The following is a 22229-nucleotide window of genomic DNA, read 5'->3' on the forward strand; positions in this document are numbered from 1 at the left end:
GTTACTAAATGTATCACACGTTAGTGGTTACATAATGATATCATATTAACAATTATTTAAATTAGATTAAATAAGAGTGGTTATACAAATACATTTCACTTTTAAACAGGAATTTGAGATATAAATTGTTATTACTGAGGTTAGGGGCACCTAAACACAAACCAAAAGAGTTTTTGCGCGATTTGTCAAGCAGCTAAATCTAAATCCTAACACGAAGAAACCCAGGCAACTGTGTTAGATGTTTTCGGTCGACAAAAATCGCTAAAAGTATCAATAATCATTTGATCTTGGTCGTCATACATGTTATACATGCCGTGTTGAGAATTCTTAAAATATTAAGTAGATAAAATTTACGACTCAAATATACGAAGTATACGAATCAATTGGAAAGCGAAATGAATTTTTCAAGTAACGAAAGGTGCAGATAAGTGCAGTATATCAAAATCTGCAAAGCAATATGAATCAGAGAATATGAATTGATTTCTAAATAGGTTGCATATCGTTCAAAGAAGACGTATTAGTTTCCCCAATCACAATTTTTTCAGGTTATTTTAATATATGATAGCATAAGGTATAGAAGACAAAGAGTATGTAGTTATCATTGAAATTCCTGACAAGACACATAGCCAGAGATCGTCTATCATTTCATATGTACTTTATATACAGGTTCGGAAAGTCCCCATGGTACATCGGCCGTTACGTGAGAGCGATAAAGTAAGTCATAGAAATCCGTGCGATTGACAAGGATGGTTACATTGAAGACGTTTCATAATCTGAATAGTCACTCCCACTTTTAACCCGAAACGGGCGGTGATATTCAGATTATTAAACATCTTGTCTATCGCACGGATTTCTTTACTTTATTTGTCTTTCTCATGTAAAGGCAGATGGACCATGTGGATTTTCCAGCCCTGTATACCGAAAATACTCAGCTTTACGCCCTATATTTACTAAAAATTGCACATTTTTATTAATTTGCTAATGGACAATCTGCCAATCAAGTGGTTGGTATTAATAAAATAAGCACTGCAAAAGAAATCGCTGCAAAATTGAAATTGCCGAAACCGAAAAACTATTATTTAATGATGTCAATAATTTACGTTTGTTGAAAATTAACCTACACCATCATATTATTTTCTGTTCTATTTTCTTGAAGTTAACTAACGTTACACCGTATTGGCTAAATTTAAAAATATATATTAAACAAACGTCATGTAAACAAACATAACCTATTGTTATTTTCTCGACATTTTGATGAGTTCATAGAGTTCACAATTTATTTTCATTCCGTCCAATTGTTTTGATTAAACTGATATGGTTAAAGTAGTAAAATAATAAAACCAAAGTTGCTGTAAGAATAGACAAAAAAGCAGTCAATTTTTATATTTTCGATTATTTTGTTCTCCATTCACCTTAATCTTTAATTGGAAAACAGAGAACAAATTTGAAGGTTAGGATTTTAGGATCTTTAGGTGCGTTTTGTTGTATTTATTCCGGAATTGAATTATGCAGAATGGGCGTTTTATTGCAAGGATATTCTGAATCCGGTTGCAACTTTTGCTTCTGTGGTTTAAGACGGAATTATTAGAATTAAGTGGTGGGGAGATCAAATTTGTGAGGTTACTTAGGTAGCTGGTGTAGCATTGGCCCGTTGAGATTCGGCATCTGTTTAATGTCAAATTTGATTCGAATCATATTATTGATAAATGTCATTCTAAATAATCCAATAAATCTGGGATTGATCCAACAAAACGCACCTTTTACTCCAAATTTCCTAACCTTAACAAAGTTTTAACCTAAAATAATTCCGGTTTGCAGTATAACTCATTTGAAACTAACGAAACAAAGCTATTTAATACATCTCAAAACATATGCCTACCAAATTTCAATTCGATGCGTCGAATACTTTTAAAAAGATTATCATAATTCATTTAATAAAGAAACTGTCACACCATTTATCTTGAAAATAAAAGGCAACAGTTTCATTGTTCATAAGAATATTAATTTTTGATATTCTATTGCCACTGGACTCCTTAAGGTACGTTAACCTTTGAAACACTCTGTATATAACATAAATGAGACTCTTCTCTTAATATCCAACTCCACTTAATTTAAGAGTTACCTTTTGATCCTCGACAATCATTCGAGGGTCATATTCATGCAATTCTAGTGTTTAGAATATGTATTTTATCAATTTTCAATCACTCCATGTATTACTTTGCATATATATTTTTTTGTACGCTCCAGACTAGAACACTGTTCTTCTGTCTTTTATCCTAAATATGACCATCAGAAGCATAGGATTCAAATTGTACAAAAAATATTAAGCACATTTAAGTGAATTCCCACATAGGACTTTACTGCCGAGAGTGCCGAGTACAAGACATTCGTCGACTCGGTCTTTTTCTATGACCATACTGTGCAAACTTATTGTGAATTATTTAAAAGATTGTCCAAAAATGTCCAACAAACTAGATGTCAATTTACCTAGTCTGAATTCAGGGCTACCAAAAACTAAAACGTATATTTTATCATTTCCATTGGAGCAAATGTGCAAGATTTGTTATGTTTCCAGAACGCTCAATTATTGTTCTGCTCCTAAAATCAAAACTATGGTATTAGGAACTTAATATTTTAATTGTTTTTTAATTTGGATCACTAGCCCGCCCAGTAAATAGTTCTGCTATTACTAATCTACGACCAAGTATTTTCTCAACCCCTGTGGTATACTCCGCATTCCAGCTTCTCTGGGCATATTCCTCGTCGTCGAATGCGCACCTCTCTCTCTGCGTACATATACGGATCTCGAGTGTACTTAGAGAAAAGGTCGCCACATCTGGAATAATCGATAGTGCCCACATTCCCCACCGGGTGGTGGTTTTCTTAATCTCGACGTTCTGCATCTCAGGCAGCCTTGGATCAGAAAAATCAATGATTTGCCCGCTGACGCGTCCGTTACTTAAGCTTATCCGAAATACGCGGTCGACTACGCCCTGTTGGAGTCAGATTAAATAATTTTACGATACGTCGGCGGTTAGACAGATTTGATTCGTTCGGTTGCCCTCCTCGAGGTTACCATCAAACATCGATTTATAGCATGGATCTAGAATTTGTATTCAGTTTATTGCATCTATAAAAATATTGCAATATATGACGAGAAACACTGTCCAATTAACTTTAAAGAAAATTTCTCCAAAATTATCATAATGTACTTATCTAAATTGTATAAAGACGATTTATGTTAAATACGCTGCATAAAAAGTTTTTTCAAAAAACACCAAGATTTTTAAAATAAACTATTAAGGGGCCAAACAAAATTTAATAAATATTTTAGTGATTTTTTTAAAGGCGGAAAAATGGTCGTGTCGAGATAAAAAAATCATTTTGAAGCTTCAAGTTTTTAGTTTCACGATCTTGTAACAAAAAATGTTTTGAGCTACGGTTATTTAGCAAAAAATACACCGGGAAGAAATACATTTTTTAGGAATATCCACATACTCGGGAAAATTTTTACTAACTTGTTTATTCGGCTTCAATTTGCTTTTTGAAAGGTCTCCGTAGGACTACCTGTACTGGTTGCCGAGATATCGATGGTTGAATGAAAAATAACACTTCTATTAATCATCGATATCTCAGCAACAAATTATTGCACAAGAAATCTAAGGACGACTTTAATAAATTCTCTACAAGGAGCTATCATGGTTTTCGAGGAAAAAGAATTTTTTTCATCCTTGACATTAATTTGAAAAAACTGCAAAAACAAAGATTTTTTGAGTTTTTTTTAGAAAATCTATATGTGTCAGACCATTTTTCTGTGATTTGGAAAGAATTAAAGGAACACGTTTTTTTGATCCTAAGCATTATACACGGTATTCACAAAAGGTGTCCAAAAATGAAACCTCGCATTCTTTGGTGAATTTTGAGGGGTCTTTAATTTTTTTTAATAATTTAAAAACTATTAAGTGAAATAATTTGAAATTGGGCACACATATTTATGTGCCCATTGTTCAAAATATGAGGGCTTTTCCTAAAACTTACATGTTCCAGTGGCGGAGATACAGGGTATCGGTGGCATATTTTTCTAAATAAAATAGTACCACTGGTTCACGGTAACAACTATGATATTTTCGGATTCGTCTTTCAATTTTCTGCAAAATACTAGTCTCTTATGTTTCGAAAAAAGCCCGATTTTCTAATATTATATACTTAAAAAACTAACTGAAAACACTTACTGAAATGACATGATAAACACTAATCATTCGGTTATTCATTCGAATAAAGAAATTAATAACACTAGTCATCATTTTAATGATTTTATTTGAGTAAATGCTCAAAAATACCTCCATTTCCACGAAAACAGATGCGACATCTTTATAGTAACGAAAATGTAATTTGTTCGAAATTTATTGTTGCTTTATGAAAAGCATTATTTATTCTATCTTCTAACTGTTCAGAATGTCAATGTTGCTATCGCAGCCTACTATGTAATTTTAAACCGCATTTTATTCGAATATCGAAGTGTGTTTTCAGTTCGTTTTTTAAGTTTTTCTCGAAAATCAGGCTTTTTTTGGAAAAACATAAGAGTAGCAATTTGTAGAAAAATGAAAGACGAATCCGAAAATATCATGGTTGTTACCGTAAAGCAGTGGCGTACTATTTTATTTAGAAAAATATGGCAGCAATGCTCTGTATTTCCGCCACTGGAGCATGTAAATTTTAGGAAAAGCCCTCAGATTTAGGACAAAGTTTAGATAAATAGTTACATGCACTCAATTTCAAATTATTTCACTTACCAGTTTTTAAATTATTTAAAAAAATTAAAAATATTTTTTGAAATTTAACACCCTGTGTCTTTTTAACGAAGCGTCCTAGATAAAAACTTTATAGGAAAGACTCCCCTTAAAATTTACCAAAGAATAGGAGGGTTTATTTTTGGTCGTCATTTGTGAATCACCCTATATAGTAAGGTATTTTTTATCATTAAGTTATTTTTCGTAGTTATACCTATGTCGACTTTATTAGGTACTAACAACATTTTTAAATTCTATAACGGTGTAACTTTAAGAAAAACGATTTTTTCTTGAAAAAAGAAGAAGCCTACTGATATCTATTGGTTGATCATGAATAAAGCAGTTCGAATACACACATACAACACTTTTCGAGGTTTGAAGGGAGACTACCCTTATTTTTTCGTCATAAAGACTATGCGTGTCTATAAATCATCATCTAAAAAAGTGTAGATTCCACGTTTCATTATTCTGACGACTTTTATGTCTTGTAGATCTTACATGTATTTAGGAGAAAGTTATTTAGTTCCTGAAATATTTTAGCCCATCTCGACGAATCGCCACTGGACTCCGCATATCAAAACCGTTATCTAATCTAATCGTGTGCGAGCCAGCGCCGCTTTATCGAAACCACAGCCCCCCATCTCGTAGATTTACGCGGATCAGTCGCCCGCGAAACGAATTTATAAAATACAAACCCCCCTCGACCACCTACCTGGTAAATTCTCCTAAGCAGACATCGGTCAGACGGGTCGCGTCCCCTCGGCTNGATAGTATTTTCGTAGATTTCAGTACCTAAAACCTTAATGGTTTGATCGTTTTTTGCACCTGTTTATTCGTTTTACTGCGGCGTCTTTGAAAATACTCAGGTGGCATGACATAACATTCCTATTATTTGATAAGCTTTAGATTATTCAGTTATTAAATGTTTGAAATTATTTGTCTTTGCGGAAAACACTATTTAAATAGTATGGGGCCCTTAAGCAACGATTTTCACCGATAACCATTGCCTGGAGAAACTTGACCTACATTTTTCCGACTGCGAACGTCGAGCAGGAACCACTCCAAAAATACCGGTTCTGGGAAGCCTTCTATTTTAAACCATCCATTTTCAACAAACAACGTACGTATCGCCTTCCGTGTTCCATTATCGTGTGTTCTCGAATAAAATATTTTGGTTGGCGACTATTGATCGGTCTGTCGTAGTGCTCTCTTTTCGCCATTTACGGCGACATTTCTACGCCGGATTTTCATGCGAACGTTCGCTTTAGCGCCGAAGACCCGCAGAAGCGCGATAATCCGAGACGAAAATGGGTGTCGAAGAAAACCCGCATGAGTTGGCGGCGGAGGATCCTGCTTGCATCTTAAAAAGGGTGGGAAATTCCTTCGATAACGATTTTTCTAGCTACTGAATTTGGTTGTATTATTGTGCATTTTACTACACTTCTGGATGTTAATTCTTACATCTCTTCGATTGACTTTTACCGATATTAAAATGGGTCACAATTTCGATGAACCACTGGTTTTTACCCATACTATACGAAGAGGTTATAAATAATATGTATGAATAATTTGTACGCAGTTACTCGCAATCAGCGTTGCCAGACGTTTTTTTTTAAGCATCAATTATACAAACTCGTAGTACGTCCCGATTTTGGACGAAAGAATCCCGCTTTTTTATTCAAAAAGTTTCAAAATCCCGCTTTGCCCGAAAAAAAATCTGGCAACGCTGCTCGCAATCAACGTTAAAGTCCACCAAAACGAATTGAGTGCTCGCAAACAGTTCGAGATCACCCATCGACTGGCTCGCGAATTTCAGTTTGGTGTAGACAGTTCGATGTTCACGTCAATTTTGTTCCATTTATGAAAAGCGTAGATGCTTACAGGAACATCTCGGGAAAATAAAGTTTTGCGGAAATTGATTAAATACACAAATAAAACAAAAAAATAATGACGAACGGAAAATAATTAGCAAGAAAATTAGATTGATCGGAATTGGCAGTTGGCTTAGGATCAAAGTTTAAATCTACTTGTATCCTCTAGCACGCTTATGCCAGTTTCGAGGACTTCACTGACGTTTATATAAAACATAAACATCACAAGCAAGAATTTAATGCATTTGGTACGACGGCATATTTATTCATCGATAAACGAAGAACAATGACTGAACTTCTTGGCAAACAACAGTAAATTCAAAAAGCTGATCACGAACAAATCTTGTAACTATGCATGAACTGCTCGCGATATGTTTGGATACATACCTATCGACAACCGAGGAAAAGTGTTGGTGATATCAAACTCTCGTGAATAAATATAAAGAGATGTTAATGTTATACGAACGAATCGTGATCTTAACGTAAACGTTTTGCAAACAGGCTACTGGTTGATCGCGAGCTGTTCGCGAGCACCGGTGGATACACACTCATGCATTTTAACTGAGAGTATAATTCGCGAATCAAGTGAGTCATTTTTTATAATGACAAATATTTATAGATATTATTTTTTTTAAAACCCAATCAAATCCAAGATAATCACATATGCACGCGTTAATGAATTGCCAGTCTGTCAAGTCATCTGCCAAGAAAATTATTGAGAAAAATATCAATCTTTTAGTTTCATACTGCAGATTTTTAACTATAATGCACTGTGGTGAATTCCAGTCAAAAAAATAGTAAGTACCTGGTTTTAAAAGCGAATTAAAGTTAGATTAGGCTGCAATCTTAACCCAAGTTATAAAAGGTTCTTAAAAATAAGATACTTCTCTGATCTTCATAATAAATATAACCTTTAACTATGGCACTTTGAAATAGAATATTTCACAATGGCTTTCCAAGCACTTACTTGTTTACCGCAACGCTTGTCTCGAGAATCATGTGAACAATTGAACATCGAGTTCGAGGGTACATATAGTATCATCGAAAATATTGCTGGATAGGAATGGCAAGGAAAGGGGGTCATAAACATTTTTATAAAAATTTCTTTGACGTATCGTCTAAAAAAATGCTTATTCATTTTGACTTTTTCCTTTCACTTCACGTACTTAGAGTTTAAGAGCTTGTGCAACACTGATAACCCTGCAGAGTTGATACAGCGTCCAGAATAAACAAATTATGTTACGCATAAATATCACAATGAAGTCAGTGATTCTCAACAAGTTTTCTGTTTAAAAAATCATTCAAAATTCTAAGTTAGACCTTTTTTTATTAATAATTTCATAAAAGGCTATTATTTACACGTTCTAGACTATGAATCACCCTGTATATACAAGGTGGTCTCACTATGGCAATTTCTAACCTAAGAATTCATGGCATGGCACCCCCGAAACATATTTTTCAAACACCCTATATGAACTTTATCAAATCTCTCCTCATCAGCTGTACGTGATAAGATGCACAATAGAATTTGCTAAAAGAGGATATGACGCATATCCTAAGAATTTCTTGGTATAGAATCTATTTCAGTATTTTCTCAGAAATAAACTAATGGAATTATTATCTAAGTAGATGATATAACTATAAAAAATGTAAATATTGTTATGATTCGATTAAAGTATTGTAAGAAATAAAAATTCATTTCCAATAATAAAATTTTCCATGTACACATAAATCATTGTTCATTTCTTGCAATGCTTATTTACAAATATTCATCATTCCACAAGATTAACAGCCACCCCCGCTCGCTTAGGTATCAGAAACACCCTGTACATTCACGATTATGGTTTCTTCTTAATATATGGAACGCAAACTCAGTTCCAACTTTCTTTGTCAGATACCTATCGATGACGTCATGTCTGCCAGCGAGCAGACCTGCTATTTTACACCGTCTGAGCATGTGCATAATATCGAAAACGCTGCCTTTATAGGAATACGTGGAGGTATTGTAACTATTCTCCATTTGTGTAGTTCTGTGGTTATTTACATGAATCAAAAAGTGGTGTGCGGTCGGCAACCATTACCGCAGTGTTGTTAGGTCTGGCGTTTTTTAAATTAATCAGATATGTCTATATAGCGACATGAAATTATAAATTCGAGGTTTTTTTTGAACGAGTCTGGTGCTAAATTCGCTCGTCTGGTTTTTTTCCAAAAAAAACAGCTTAACGACAATCAAAAATACAACAATTGGGTAGAAGACAAACAAAACTTACGTGTCTCCGTGTATGTGTGTGTGTCCCACAATAAAACGGATTCCAATTCCACCGTTCTTAGCCGCTAACTACCGTATTAAATTATGCACAACGCACTTTTTTCCGACAGCTCTCGTCGCTCATTGTTTACAATAGTGGCATAAAGTAAGCGATATGTGTACATTCCGACCTTCGCCGACGTATTTTTGTTACTATTAGAATTATAAAATCGTAATTGTTTGAATCATATTTCTTTTTATAGGCACCTGGCCAGAGCTACGTTTTCAGGAAAACGGTGACTATGTGGGCCGGTATTTTTTTATATATCGGCACTATGGCGAACGGAAAATTTGATTGACTGTTTACACGAACGGCTTATTGCGAAATCCCGTGTTCTATTATTAACGCGGTAAAAGATGACAGGGAAGTGAAAAAGGCGTAGGCTTTCGATTTAATCTAACCGAGTTGGAAACAGTATGAAAACTTTCATTCACACACAGGTTTTTTGTGGTTTCTTCAATTATATTCGTTTTTGTAGTATACCAACAAACATTTCCGAAATATATGACATCAGATATCACTGAATGTAGAGCTCGTTTTCTGCTTAACAATAAACACGCCCAGCTTGTAAAACCATAATGAAACCAAATTTGCAAGTGCCAGTCAGTTATTCGATGGAAATCAATCGGTGTATAAATAGAAAGTAGTGCAGATATATGTGACATTAATTATTAATGATATAAGCAATAAAAACTACGGAGAAACATTGCGTACGAATGAAAACTTTATTTTAATCGTATCGTAATCGCTTATTACTGACTCAAGAATGTTTACAGAGTGTACAGAGTGTATATTAAATCAGTTCAAATCTCAGTACAAAAAAAATATTTATCTTTACAATGTTGTTGACGTGGCAAACCAAAATTATTTTTCGATCACAGGAATGAATTAATAACTAATAATATCGTAGGCAGCAACTACTCTGAGGCCTAAAGCCCCGTCCAGCATTAAATTACACCCACAATATCTAGCAAACATCCACATTAATTACTTGCTTGGTTCTGTCAGCGGACAGTCCTAGAGTAGTTCAGAATAGTTACCCAACTATACAGAGCGTCCCGAAATTCATGCAACAAAATTTGGTCATAGATTCTTAAAACAAATTTAGAGGACCCGTATTTTTTCTTTTTGCCAACTGGCCCCCTCTTTCGGAGTTACAGCCCCCTGAAATCTGCCCCTAAGAAGTCTTATACCTCAAAACTATGTTATACGAGAAATCACTAAATTTGGTACACAGTGGTTTTATGACATGTGGAATCTCACAGTGCTACGCTTTTTGGCAACAAACCCCGTTAAGACACATTTTCGTGGGCTCCCTTGTCTTTGGAACCAGAAAAATTTGGTCGCAAATTTGATTTTTAAAAAAATTATTAATTACGAAAAAATTATAAAGAGACAAAAAGTTTCTAAATTTAATAGCTTTCTAGTGGACTGATAATTTTTAAGAAATTTAAATATGCGACCAAATTTTTTTGCCTCCAAAGATAAGGGGCCACGAAAAATTGTTTTAAGGGGGTTCCCCGCCAAAAAACGTAGCCCCCATCAGATTCCACATGTCATAAAACCGCTGTGTACCAAATTTAGTGATTCTCGTACAACAGTGTTCTGAGATATTAAAAAAAATATTATTCTTAGAGGCGGACTTTAGGGGGCTGTAACTCTGAAAGAGGGGGCCAGGGGGCTTGTCAAAAATAAAAAGTACGGGTCCCCTACATTTGTCTTAAGCAAGGACATTTAAATAAAGAGGACTATGCATGTCACAGTCTATCTCATATGTTGGGTGAAGCTAGACAAGGGGAAAGCAGAGTGCTTTATTTTCATCCAACTGATGCGCGCGATTACATCTCCAATGTCGTACATTTTGGATGGGTCAAAGTGAAATATTTTATAGTCCTAAGTCAATATATTTCAACAGGTACTCAGTATTTTTATAATAAATATATATAATATTTTTATAACCCAATAACTGTAACCATTTCTTTCTTGTTGCACCATCCCCAAACATTCTAAAAACGTTCACATTTCACTTTTAGAATACTGAGACAAATTTTCAGTGAGACGTAAAAATATATTCCCAAAGGAGAACATCAAATGGTTGAATGAATGCAACTTTCAGTCGATTGCATCTTCGGTATTTTATGTATAAGTGAACCACCACCATATTTTTGCTGTTGTATTTATTCAGTTTTTATTAGAAGGTTTTTGTCGTAGAGGAAAATGAAAATGATGAATGATTAAAATTTGTAATGTTGGGTATAAGGGATGATAACATTGAAATACCTATAAATATATTAAATATAAATAATGTCTGTAACTTATTTGTGGTGCAGCATTTTCCTTAGATTTTAATGGCCAAACGTGGTTCATATTATTGTTTTCTTACTATTTCAGCAAAAATTTTAAAAAAATACCAAGTCAGTTTTATAAAATTTTACCGTAATTCAAATAAAAGTTACCCACACGCACGACAATGGCCACAGTTGCATATACATTCCAAAGTCACCTTCAAGCACGCTTACCTGTGGAAGGATAGCTGATGTGGATGTTTATAATCCAATTTCTTACAAATTCTGCACTGTCTAACCATATTCACACCTTAAAAGTTTATCCAAAATACATGTATAAACACTAATCACGTTTCACTTACTAAAATCACAACTATTTTCTAACAAGAGACGCCATATTCTGCCAACCACGGCAGAACGAACGAGGAACACGCTACAAATTATTGCGTAGTTGCCAAGTCTTCAAACATGGCAAATATGAAAAATTAAAAATAGTTTAATATGTACAGAATTTAACAATATTGTATGCATAACTTAATAATACCCTATAATAATAATTTTCACAATTGTGATGAAAATTGCGATAAAAATATTAAGTACATTTCCAGTATAATTATACAGCTGACAACAATGATACAATTAGACTGTGAATAGACCAGGCTTCATCTAGAAATGTAAATAAATAAGTCCCCTTTATTTAAATGTCCTTGGTCTTAAGAATCTGTGACCAAATTTTGTTGCATGAATTTCAGGACATCCTGCATTATTGATCTTAGTTAAGATGGTCTTATGAATGGTATGGTCAACTAATTTCAATCGTCCTAGAATCATTTTCTGTCGAAAGCAAAACAAATTTTAAATAATAATCATTGAAAGAAATTACCTCTTATTGTTTCTAATATCACCTCTTTGACAAATATACTTTTAATGTAAAATAAATGTATATAGATACCTACAAAAGTTAATTTTTAAAATGTAAAAAGAAAACAATTTAATCAAATACATCAGTACCTACATTAGAATTGGCTAGGCAAAAATAAAAGCAATATCATGACAGATCGTCACATTTTAACTCGTTTAAAAATTTCATTCTTTTATAAATAAATGTCTTGTCTTTATATACAGGGTGTTCCAGATAGACCTTCAATTAGACGTTTCTGGAAAACTACGCGTACTGGAATTCTGAAAATTTATGTACGGGGGTTTCTCCTAATGTTCTATCGATTGAAAATATTGGCGTCGCCGTGGAACTTCCGGTTCTACCGGAAGTAGACGTCAACTCGCTTATTTCAAATGGAATGTACTATTTTTTATTTAATTTTTGGATTCTACATCGAATTTTAAGGTAAGTTTCATAACCTTACTTTATCCTTAAACTCAATAGTATTTGAAATATTTTGACTTTTTCAAAATTTTTAAAAAAAACATACCTACACTTAATCGGTTCTATCTCCTTCAATTTTTAAGATAGGAAGCTGAAATTTTAGATGGTCAATACCAAAACGTGTCCAAATATCTTGGAATATTCGAAAGATATGTGCATGTTACACAGGGCGTCTAAAAAACACGGACCAATTTTGTCAAATTGAAAGTTTAATAACTCGCTTATTTTAAATAGAACACCCTGTGTTTCATAATGCCAGTATATATATAAGCATAAGCTTATATACATAAGGTATAAGCATTCCCTATACCTAAATCCCGCCGATTTTGAGATATTTGAACATAAGTACACAGACGAATATAATCGGACAGTTAGCTGTAGGTTGGTTGTGGAAAAACATTTAAATGTCACCAAGTGTCATTACTTATTTAGCAGATTTGCTGTCATTGCTGTAAAGCGAGTTTGTCGATTTTCCAAGTGTTTTCAATAACAGTGGCACACTCTGGGTACACAGACGACGACTTTTTAAATTTAATTATCATTTACGGGGAGTGTAATAGAATTGTTAGTAGAACATGTCGCGTGTTTGCAGAAAATTCCATAGTTAGGGATATTTGAATAATTTGTCGTAACTTTGCAAATAATGGATAAACTAAGGATATTGACTGAAACTTTTTTTTTTGAAACTTTTTCATTCTTAAATTATGGAAAAACTTATTTCAACATAAATAAATACCATGACCAGAATTAAAAAAAAACAGTAAATCTTGAAAATTTAATTTATTTCAGTGAATGTATAGTATAACTATAGTCATCTTTTCGCAGATTAAAGTTCTTGCTTTCACTACTTTCTTGCAATCAATACGTTGCTTAAATTTTGTTAGATAAATCAGCAAAGCCATCAATTTTGTTTTCTGAACTAAGTTCTTTCGGTAGCTACACAAAAGCTTATTTGGAGTTTTGTAAAGTTAACTAATGTCTCATACAATTAGAATTGTAGTTATGAGTACTATTCAATATATTTTTATAGAACCACGATATCTTTATTAGTTTTCGAGATATACGGGGTGAATTGTGACGACATAAGGTTTTTATTTTCATTTATTTATTTCAACAGTTTTTTATTCTACTGTTATAACTGAAACCGCTCCACATTATTTCGGAGAACAACAAAATCAACAAGACAGAAAGAAATATTCTCGTAGAAAACAAAATCAAAAACAGGGAAGAACGTTCTTCCAATTGTAATACCAAAAAATTCCCCCACCCCTATACATCAATAATGGTTAATAAAAACTACATCAATTTTACTATTTCTCATAAACACTGTTAACAAAGTTTGTTCAATGTTTGTTCGATTGTCCCTTTCGAGCATATTCTAGAGAGTTCATCCGCCTACAACCTCCTTACTCGTGTAGGCAAAGGGGCCTTGGGGCGATGAATGTCACCCCCTGCCCCTGCCCCACCCATAAACCCATTTTGTTTATCGTCTACGTGGGTCACAAACACCGGATACTTATTCACTTGATAGAGAAAGAAAAGGAATGGGACAGCTGGACGCTGGAGAGCAGACACTCGGCGGTGCTGCCCACCCGTACGCTCTGTATATCATTCGACATTCATATGTTTTTCTGTGGAAAACTAATTACCAGTCGTTCGGTTCATTAGTTTAGATAGAAAATGTCAAAGTACACAAACTGACGTTATCATAAAGTTATTAAATACACGATTGCTGTTAATAACGAATCATTTGAAGTACTACAATCGCTTCCAAGGTACTAACTAGCTAAACCATACGTTTTAAGGTATTGGCTCCGCACTTGGAATACTTAGGAGATATTAGAGGAGAGCATTATACAAAAAACGTATCTAATGGTGATATTATTTTCGACATAAATTTCGTTAAAACTAACGGCACAATGAAGTGGTCGCCACCTTTTCAGATATTAACAGAAAATTAAATAAGGTGACAAAAACTTGCCCTATTATATTTTATTTTTGCATGAAATCATTGTTTCACTGGAAATTAGAGAAATATAAACTAAAATCTCACACTACTCTTTTTCTCTCTTATTTACTAATAAAGACATATGAGAGTTACTTAAATAAGAAGTTTTCTATAGCAAGAACGCCAACAGTCCAGTACATCACAATGGCGTACGGTATGAATTAAAATTTTTAAAATCAAAAGATTATATAAGAAGTTTTCAGCGGAATTCTTTAAGTATACGGTTCGCATTACTAGAAGTTTTAATAAATTATAAAATAAATAAATAAAAAAACAGGGAAGTTTCTCTAAACAGATAAGTTTTTCTAAACACTGCATAAAAATGTTATCGCAGATAGTAATTAAGAAATGTCTGTAAAATTATTTCAAAATACATATTACACGGAATATTGTGGAAATCAAACTGATACCAGAAGTGGGATTCTAGAGATTATTAATTTGCGAAGATAGTGAATGTAAGATTTAAAGTAGCAAAAATCGAAGAATCAATGAATCAGATTATGGAAATGATGATGACAATGAAGATAATACTACATGCACTAAGATATATAAAGACATGATAGGATGAATTAATGGCGACAAAGCATGCATTAAAAACTGATATGAAGACAGAATATGAAGCACTGGATGCATGAAGAACTGATATGAAGACAGGATAGGATATATGATCCGCTTTCAAAAGTTTGAGAACCTCTGACTACTCTTCTAATAAACTCAGAATAAATAATTAATAACATAATTCTTCAGTTATCGAAAAAAAAATGAAAGATAATATTTTTCTAATTACTAATTAGAACTAAAGTATACGTGAGGTAAAATCTGCACAAAAAAAAGAAACCAAAAATAAACGAAATATTACGAGAATATGTAGCCGATCAAAGACAAACTCTCTGCTTTCTAAAGCGAGACTAGACTTAAAATTCGCATAAACCAGAAAAAATAAAGAGAAGCTCGAAATAAAACCATTATTAAAATATTTTACAAAAATATTTTCTTCTGGGATAAATTCTTGAACTTGAAACAACTTGAATTTGAAAATAACACATTTCAATGTCCCATTAGAAATTACAACCTAAAACGGCTCAATATGAAGAATTATGATCTGTACAGTTTTCCAAATACTGCTTTCTTTAAATTATACTTATTAAAGCAAACACCTTGTATAATCTATTGAAATATTGATATTAGAAAATTAGGATTATATTCACTCTGTTTTTCTCTTAAGAAAAACGCCTAGTACGATTTTTCAATGTTTAGCAAAGTAGTAGGACATAAAATAGGTAGAAAACAAAATATTGTATAATAAGCATATTAACATTAACAAAGGTGTTCAAATATTTTGAAAGTTTCCCCTTTTTTCAATATCTCTGGGAAAAATTTAGAGAAACTTAAATACAAAAATTCTTATTTATCTACAGACTACGCCTGTAATGATGCATATAAATTTAAAGGGTTTAATGAAATTTATAATAAGTATGATTACCTTGGTAGATAAAAATGTAAGTACACTTCGGAATTTCGTCATAATAGTCATTTCTACACCCAGGATTGATATATGACAACAGTGCTTCCTGGCATTTCATTTTTTCTCAGTTTGCATTTCTTTCTTGATATTAAATTCGCTATCTTTGCGATAAATTGCGAATTCTAACAATTGCAGTATAATTTAGGATATACAATGAGGACAGTCAAGGAAATTTTTGGTCTAATAAAGTTTTACAAGATCCAAAATGTATATACAGGCTGATTCAAAATTCAGTACAAAAAAACGCCCGTACCTCAAGTTTTATGCCAACATTCAAATTTGTTTGGAAATTATTAATTATAAAAAATAATAAAAGAACTTCATCCTGTATATCGAAAATTAAGCATTTGTGGACCCACGTTTATAGAAAAGTCTTATTTTGACTTCAAAATTGCGCCCCTAAATTCTTTGTACTGAATTTAAACACCCTGTATAATATTATCTTTGCTTTGATCTGCTATACAGATTTTCTTATAACCTAATGTTATGTTAGTACAACTACTTACTACTAAAGTAGGTGTCTTTAATCCGCATATATTTCTATAGTTACGTAGTTTCTTCCAAATATCTCCATAAAAGTCATACATATAACATACATTAGAACGCCAACGTCTGCCTTACATAGAAGTACTTTTTTGATATAACAAAACAACTTGAATGTTTACTTTCCACAGTGCATTAACAATTCAATCTATAACATCATTTTTTTTCTCAAGTTTTCGCATTCAAGGCAACGGGCAAAACGTACAGTAGAGACCTGAAAACGTTTGTTATTTTGTTTTGTGTACCTACTGGTGCGACTGGCGAAAACTTAGGCCACGCATGACTCCCAGCAGCTGTCGATAGTTAGCCCCTAATAAAAGGCCCCAGCCACAGGGGTTACTATAACCGGGAATAAAGATTTAAACATTTCGAAGCAATATTGCGACAAGCCTTTCACGTTACAACACGCCTCCAACAGATTTATTTGTAATACAAGTATGTCACTTTGCAGCTAGATATCATATTGTCGTGTCGCAATACTGAAAGTTACTTTATTAGCTGTTAATTTTTATAGAAATACCCGCACACATTGAAACCGCGAAGGAATTTCGCACGTACGGTTCAAATTCTGCATTTTACTTTGATTAATAATGATTTCAAAGTAGACGAGTGGAACAGGGAGTAGAAGAGTGAAGATCTCGTGTGCGAAACGAAAAACTCACGAGTCGTTTCAGTTACCAGGGGATAATTATCGTGAAAAGCGTTTGCTAGACGTAAAAGGCGTTGGCTCAGGTATAGATTCGTATTGAATACCTGAAAGGCTCGGTACGAAGGCCAGTTGAAGTACAGATGCACCAAAATAATGCTAGGGGACAAAGAAGTTTAACTCCGGACAACTCGTATAGGCGACAACACTTCGTTTGATTCTGGAAGTAAAATCTCCACATTGCATAAACCGTATTCGTACAAACACATACGACGAATTTATAAAAAAAAATGTTGATTTGATTGGTACAGTAGAATATAGCAAAACCAATTAATGAACTTTCGACAGGAGCACTTTCCAAAATTTTACTTATGTTTGAATAACCATAGGTTCCATATAAAAAAGAAAAAGTTGATAATTTCAATAAATATTTCATTTGTATTTTGAAGTATGTAAATCTAAAAAAAAAATAAGAGAAAAATGAAATTTAGAAATGGCAAACCCATGAATCAAAAAAACTTATAAAAATATTTGGATAAACATTTTAATGAATTATTGAAAATATGTAGTTAAAAATGAAAGTATTTATCTAAGAAAAATAGACTTAGAAGCGTTTAGTCTTAAGAAAGTGCCACAAAAACGATTCTTAAGTCATACATCAAAGGAAAGCTCAAAAAGGGTAGAAAAATGACAAATAACAGATTTAAAGACATATTCAGTATAGAAGAATCTTTTGTAAAAAGTTTTCTAAATTGCAAATTCGATGACGTAAAAATCAAGAGAAAAGTAAAACAGAAATTAAGGTTATGGATCCACAAATAAAACTTACAAGAAAAGAAAAATCATAAAAGAGGAACGTTGCAATAGTAAAAAGAAGAAAATGTTGCAAGGGCTTATCTGGGGAAAAGATCAAAAGATCAGTGATAACAATACAAAGAAAAATTAACTCGAGGTCTACGTTAAATATTGTGAAAATACAAACAAGAAGATTTATGCAACTCATATTACGAAGCGAGAATAAAAGACAGAGAGCCAAACAAGGAACAAAAAGCTATCGAGCAATTCAAAAAAAATTCACAGAAGAGAATATAAGAATGAATGTGATTTAGAAAGAACTAACAAAGTGAGTTTAGTTTTAAGAATTTATTTGTACCTATTAGATTACTAACAGGATTTTTTTTAAATGTTTCACTTTCCACATTCTTTGAAGCAATTAAAAAAAAATTAAATTGGTTTTGAACAAAAAAGAAATATCAGCTGGAAAAAATGCAATATAATCCGTTAAAAAATGCCTACTGGAAAACGCGTTATAAAGAAGTGAACAATTTCGCCATTATAAGAAAAAAAAAATAAGTAGAAAAATTATATTTGAATACCACAGTAAGAGAAACGTAATAATTTAAACATATTTTTTTTACTCCATTACAAAGATATTAAATTCTAATTCAAAACATTTTTTTCCAACGAGATCTTTTCAAATGAGGTTAAGTAGGATTTTTAATTTTTTGAATTTATTTCAATTAGCTTTAAAATAGAGTAAAAATACAAGAACTAATAAAATATTTACATAAAAATGTTAGCCACCATAGTTTAAAAAATATAGGTGTGCTCAAAGTAATAACTTAAACAGAAAAAACTATATTTAAACAAAACTTGTTTGTATTTGTAGGTTGTAACGTAGAATAAGAAAACCGGATTAACAAGAATATTTTCCCCCAGTTTTATTTAAACCATGTACCACCTGGTAGGTACAAAGATTAGAATGCTTAATAAAAAAGACGATCTTTGACAACAACGTTCATTGAATTCGTCACAAATCTTCATCAAGTGAACGTTTTAAGCCATTTAAAAGTAATAAAAATAATCTAAATTTATAGAACAGCCATTTGAAAAAATCGTACATTCATAAAATATAGCAAAAAGTCCAAATAATGCGCAAACTTTTATTAGCCAATATAATATTTACGAATATACTTCCCATTTTTATTACGAAGCCTCAAACAGCTGGAGAATTGTAAAACGATAAAATTGTGACCTTTAATCTACCAAATCACCTTCGATATTAGAAGGCAGTGGAAATCTACAAAAAAAGTACGTAAATCGACGATCAAACAAATAAACGATTACGTGGTTATTTTAGTAATGGTGTTGTTTGGCAACGCTGTCAAATCGACACACCGTTCTCTTCACTATTAAAATTTTTGATCACATAAGAAAATTAACACTAATTCATAAGTTTTTAAACAGAAAAATAAACATAATATATGTACATTCGCTATCTTATTTGATTTTACAGATAACTATCGTGGTTAGCAAAAACGTAAACACAAGCCGTAATCACACGCAAAAAACTTGAACGTGCATTAAATTAGCCTACACCGTGATGTAAACGCAGCATTAAAATAATTACAATTTTATTTAAAAAACATCTTCTAAAGTGTGCGGTATTTCACCGTATCTCTGGCACATTCAAATTTACCGCTTATATTTAACAAACAGCTGACTGCCACGCCAACTCGATGGGTACTACTACCACTTGATATGACAACACACGAATCGTACAATTGTTAACGCCTCTTCACTTCGAACGTTAGTACCGGAACCGATAAATTATCCATGTCTTATTTAAAACTATCGACTTACCCCTTGAAAAAAGCAGAAACAAAACCAATTTGGCCGCAGGACCGACCGAAAACTTATTTGTAACACGTATCAGAATTCCTACAAAATAAAAGTTATTTTTAACATAATAGATAATGCAAGAGGTTTAGAATATTATTCCAAACTGATAAGATATCTAAACGGAAACCACTAAAACTTTTTTTCCACAGAGCTAGTAACATTATCGGGAATTCGTTTCAATGGGAAACTCGTAGGAATTTTTTCGTACGTTTGAAATTTACTTGGAGTTTCTTTCTTCCTACAAAATGAAAAAATAAAACACCGCAGAGTAAAATCAAGTTGGAAGTAAACAAAAGGTCTGTGCCTGCAATAGGTGAATAGATGCACGTAAACTCCAATTTAACAAAACAACTTAATCCACGCCCACAACCTATTACAATGTACACAATTTGTGGATTAGTAATGACTGCAAAAATGTAGTAGACTCGTTCTATTATAAACAGATTATAAATACACTGTCAAATATCGCGAGGATGAATGTAGAACCGACATTTTGGGCTTGAAGGGTAAGTGACCGAAGTGGGTATTATTGCACGAAAATATCCTCCACAATTCCAAGGCAAGTTAGCCTTGGAAGTCTGACAGAAAGCTGCAAACACAATAGAGTGTGTCATATGCTATTTAACGAAACATGTGTTATGAGTTTTTTTTATGTCAATATTTCCAAGAATATAGAGATGATATTGTAACTTCCGAACAGATCCATAATCATGGGCATCCGTTTAAGACAGATGAAAGTGCCATGTGTCAAAGTAGATTAAGATGTCAATCTAACATGGTGAAGTACTATTTACAGAACGCATTCAGTTTGCGGCATGGAAGAGTGCGGCGCTTATAAATCGGTTTCGGAACGTTACTCCGGCAATTCCTCGGGGTGCTCGGGCCATATGGAGATGAGATAACGAACGTCGGAGCGGAATTAATCCAGGCGGCGCGCACCGAGCACGTTAAAATCCCCCGAACGTCTGTCTGGCCGAGTAAAATCAATGAGAGTCGCGGGAGTAGGTCAAGCCCTCGGCTGTATCCCGAGCACGTGGACGGCCGTCGCGGCGGCGGAGAAGAAACGCCCCGGCCTACCTGATAGTTGAGGCTGTAGCAGTACTGTTGGACCAGGAGAGCCTGGAGCAGCCCTTCCATAGCGCCTAACGCTCCCGCACATATCTACATCACACCACAGCACTGCACTGCACCGAGACAGACCTTGCAATGCCATTCATCGAGGCCATTGGACTGGCAACAGCGCCTTCAGCTATCAGCTGGCGCCGCGCGGGGTTGCCGGCGCATCGCGCATGTGTCGCCCACCAGACTGGGCCCGTTCCTCGGCCCGGCGAGACGCTGGAGTTCTCCGTCAACGCGGAGCATTCGTCGTTGCGCTGCGGTGGTGTTTGTGTCGAGCGGCTGTTGGAGCCGCGCCGCTCGGCGATCCAGCGGCCACGGAGGAACAAGAACGTAATCGAAGAACTGCCCGGATTGCTGGATGGCCGTTGACCGACACGCTGATCCACGGACGTTCACTTTCGTCGTCGCGCGGAGGAACAACTGAACATCGAGCACGAAATAAGGATGAACCCAGTCAGCGGCAGTGAGCCTTCATACCAGCCGGCCGACTAATCCGTCCAATCATAAGTTCTCGACCTCAAAACCGGAACCGGCGATATGTGAATTGTTTCGAATTGTGCGCGGTTTTTGTTGCATTGTGGTCGGGCAGTTGTTACGAGTTTCGCTGTGCCGTGTGTTTCTGTGCGATCGCGGAGTGTCTTCGTCTCACTCTCCCCCGGGTGGATGGATTTGTGCCGTCGCTATTCACACACTGCTGGATCGGGGATAGACGTGTTTCCACTGCGACTTTTCCTTGTGCCTTCCGTGATGTTCTACTTTACACTGGCTGTGCCGACTAAATCTGACTAATAAATTGAAAAAATACCCTGCGCAAAACGCAAAAGTGTTACACTTTATGGAATACCATTTATTGTGCTTGCGTATTCTTGAATATTTAATTGAATTGAATCTTGAATTTTGTGATCGAAATGGATTTTACGAAGCTTATACAAAAATGTTTTCAAATAATGAGTAAAAATAAAGGACATGACAACTGGGAAATTGGAAAAAGCAAATATGATCAATGCACCAAGTAAAAACGTAACAATCTCACCGTACTACGATACCTTTAATACATAGGTATATAA

General features: G+C 34.0%; 1 protein-coding gene across 8 annotated transcripts in view; it reads right to left on the reverse strand.

Moving 5' to 3' along the window:
* The window catches only part of LOC108905970 (serine/threonine-protein kinase tousled-like 2), a 206045-nt gene that overhangs the window by 42983 nt on the left and 140833 nt on the right, over positions 1 to 22229 (reverse strand). Inside the window, exon 1 of one of the 8 annotated variants that reach the window (XM_018709073.2) lies at positions 21121 to 21254. The exons of the other annotated variants lie outside the window; for them this stretch is intronic. Within the exon in view, the coding sequence (XP_018564589.1) occupies positions 21121 to 21180 (60 nt within the window). The 5' untranslated portion in view covers positions 21181 to 21254. Of the gene's footprint in view, positions 1 to 21120; positions 21255 to 22229 lie in introns of those variants that run through there. 8 annotated transcript variants of the gene reach the window in all.

This window comes from Anoplophora glabripennis, unplaced genomic scaffold (assembly GCF_000390285.2).
Source record: "Anoplophora glabripennis isolate ALB-LARVAE unplaced genomic scaffold, Agla_2.0 scaffold113, whole genome shotgun sequence".
Classification (NCBI taxonomy): Eukaryota; Metazoa; Arthropoda; class Insecta; order Coleoptera; family Cerambycidae; genus Anoplophora; species Anoplophora glabripennis.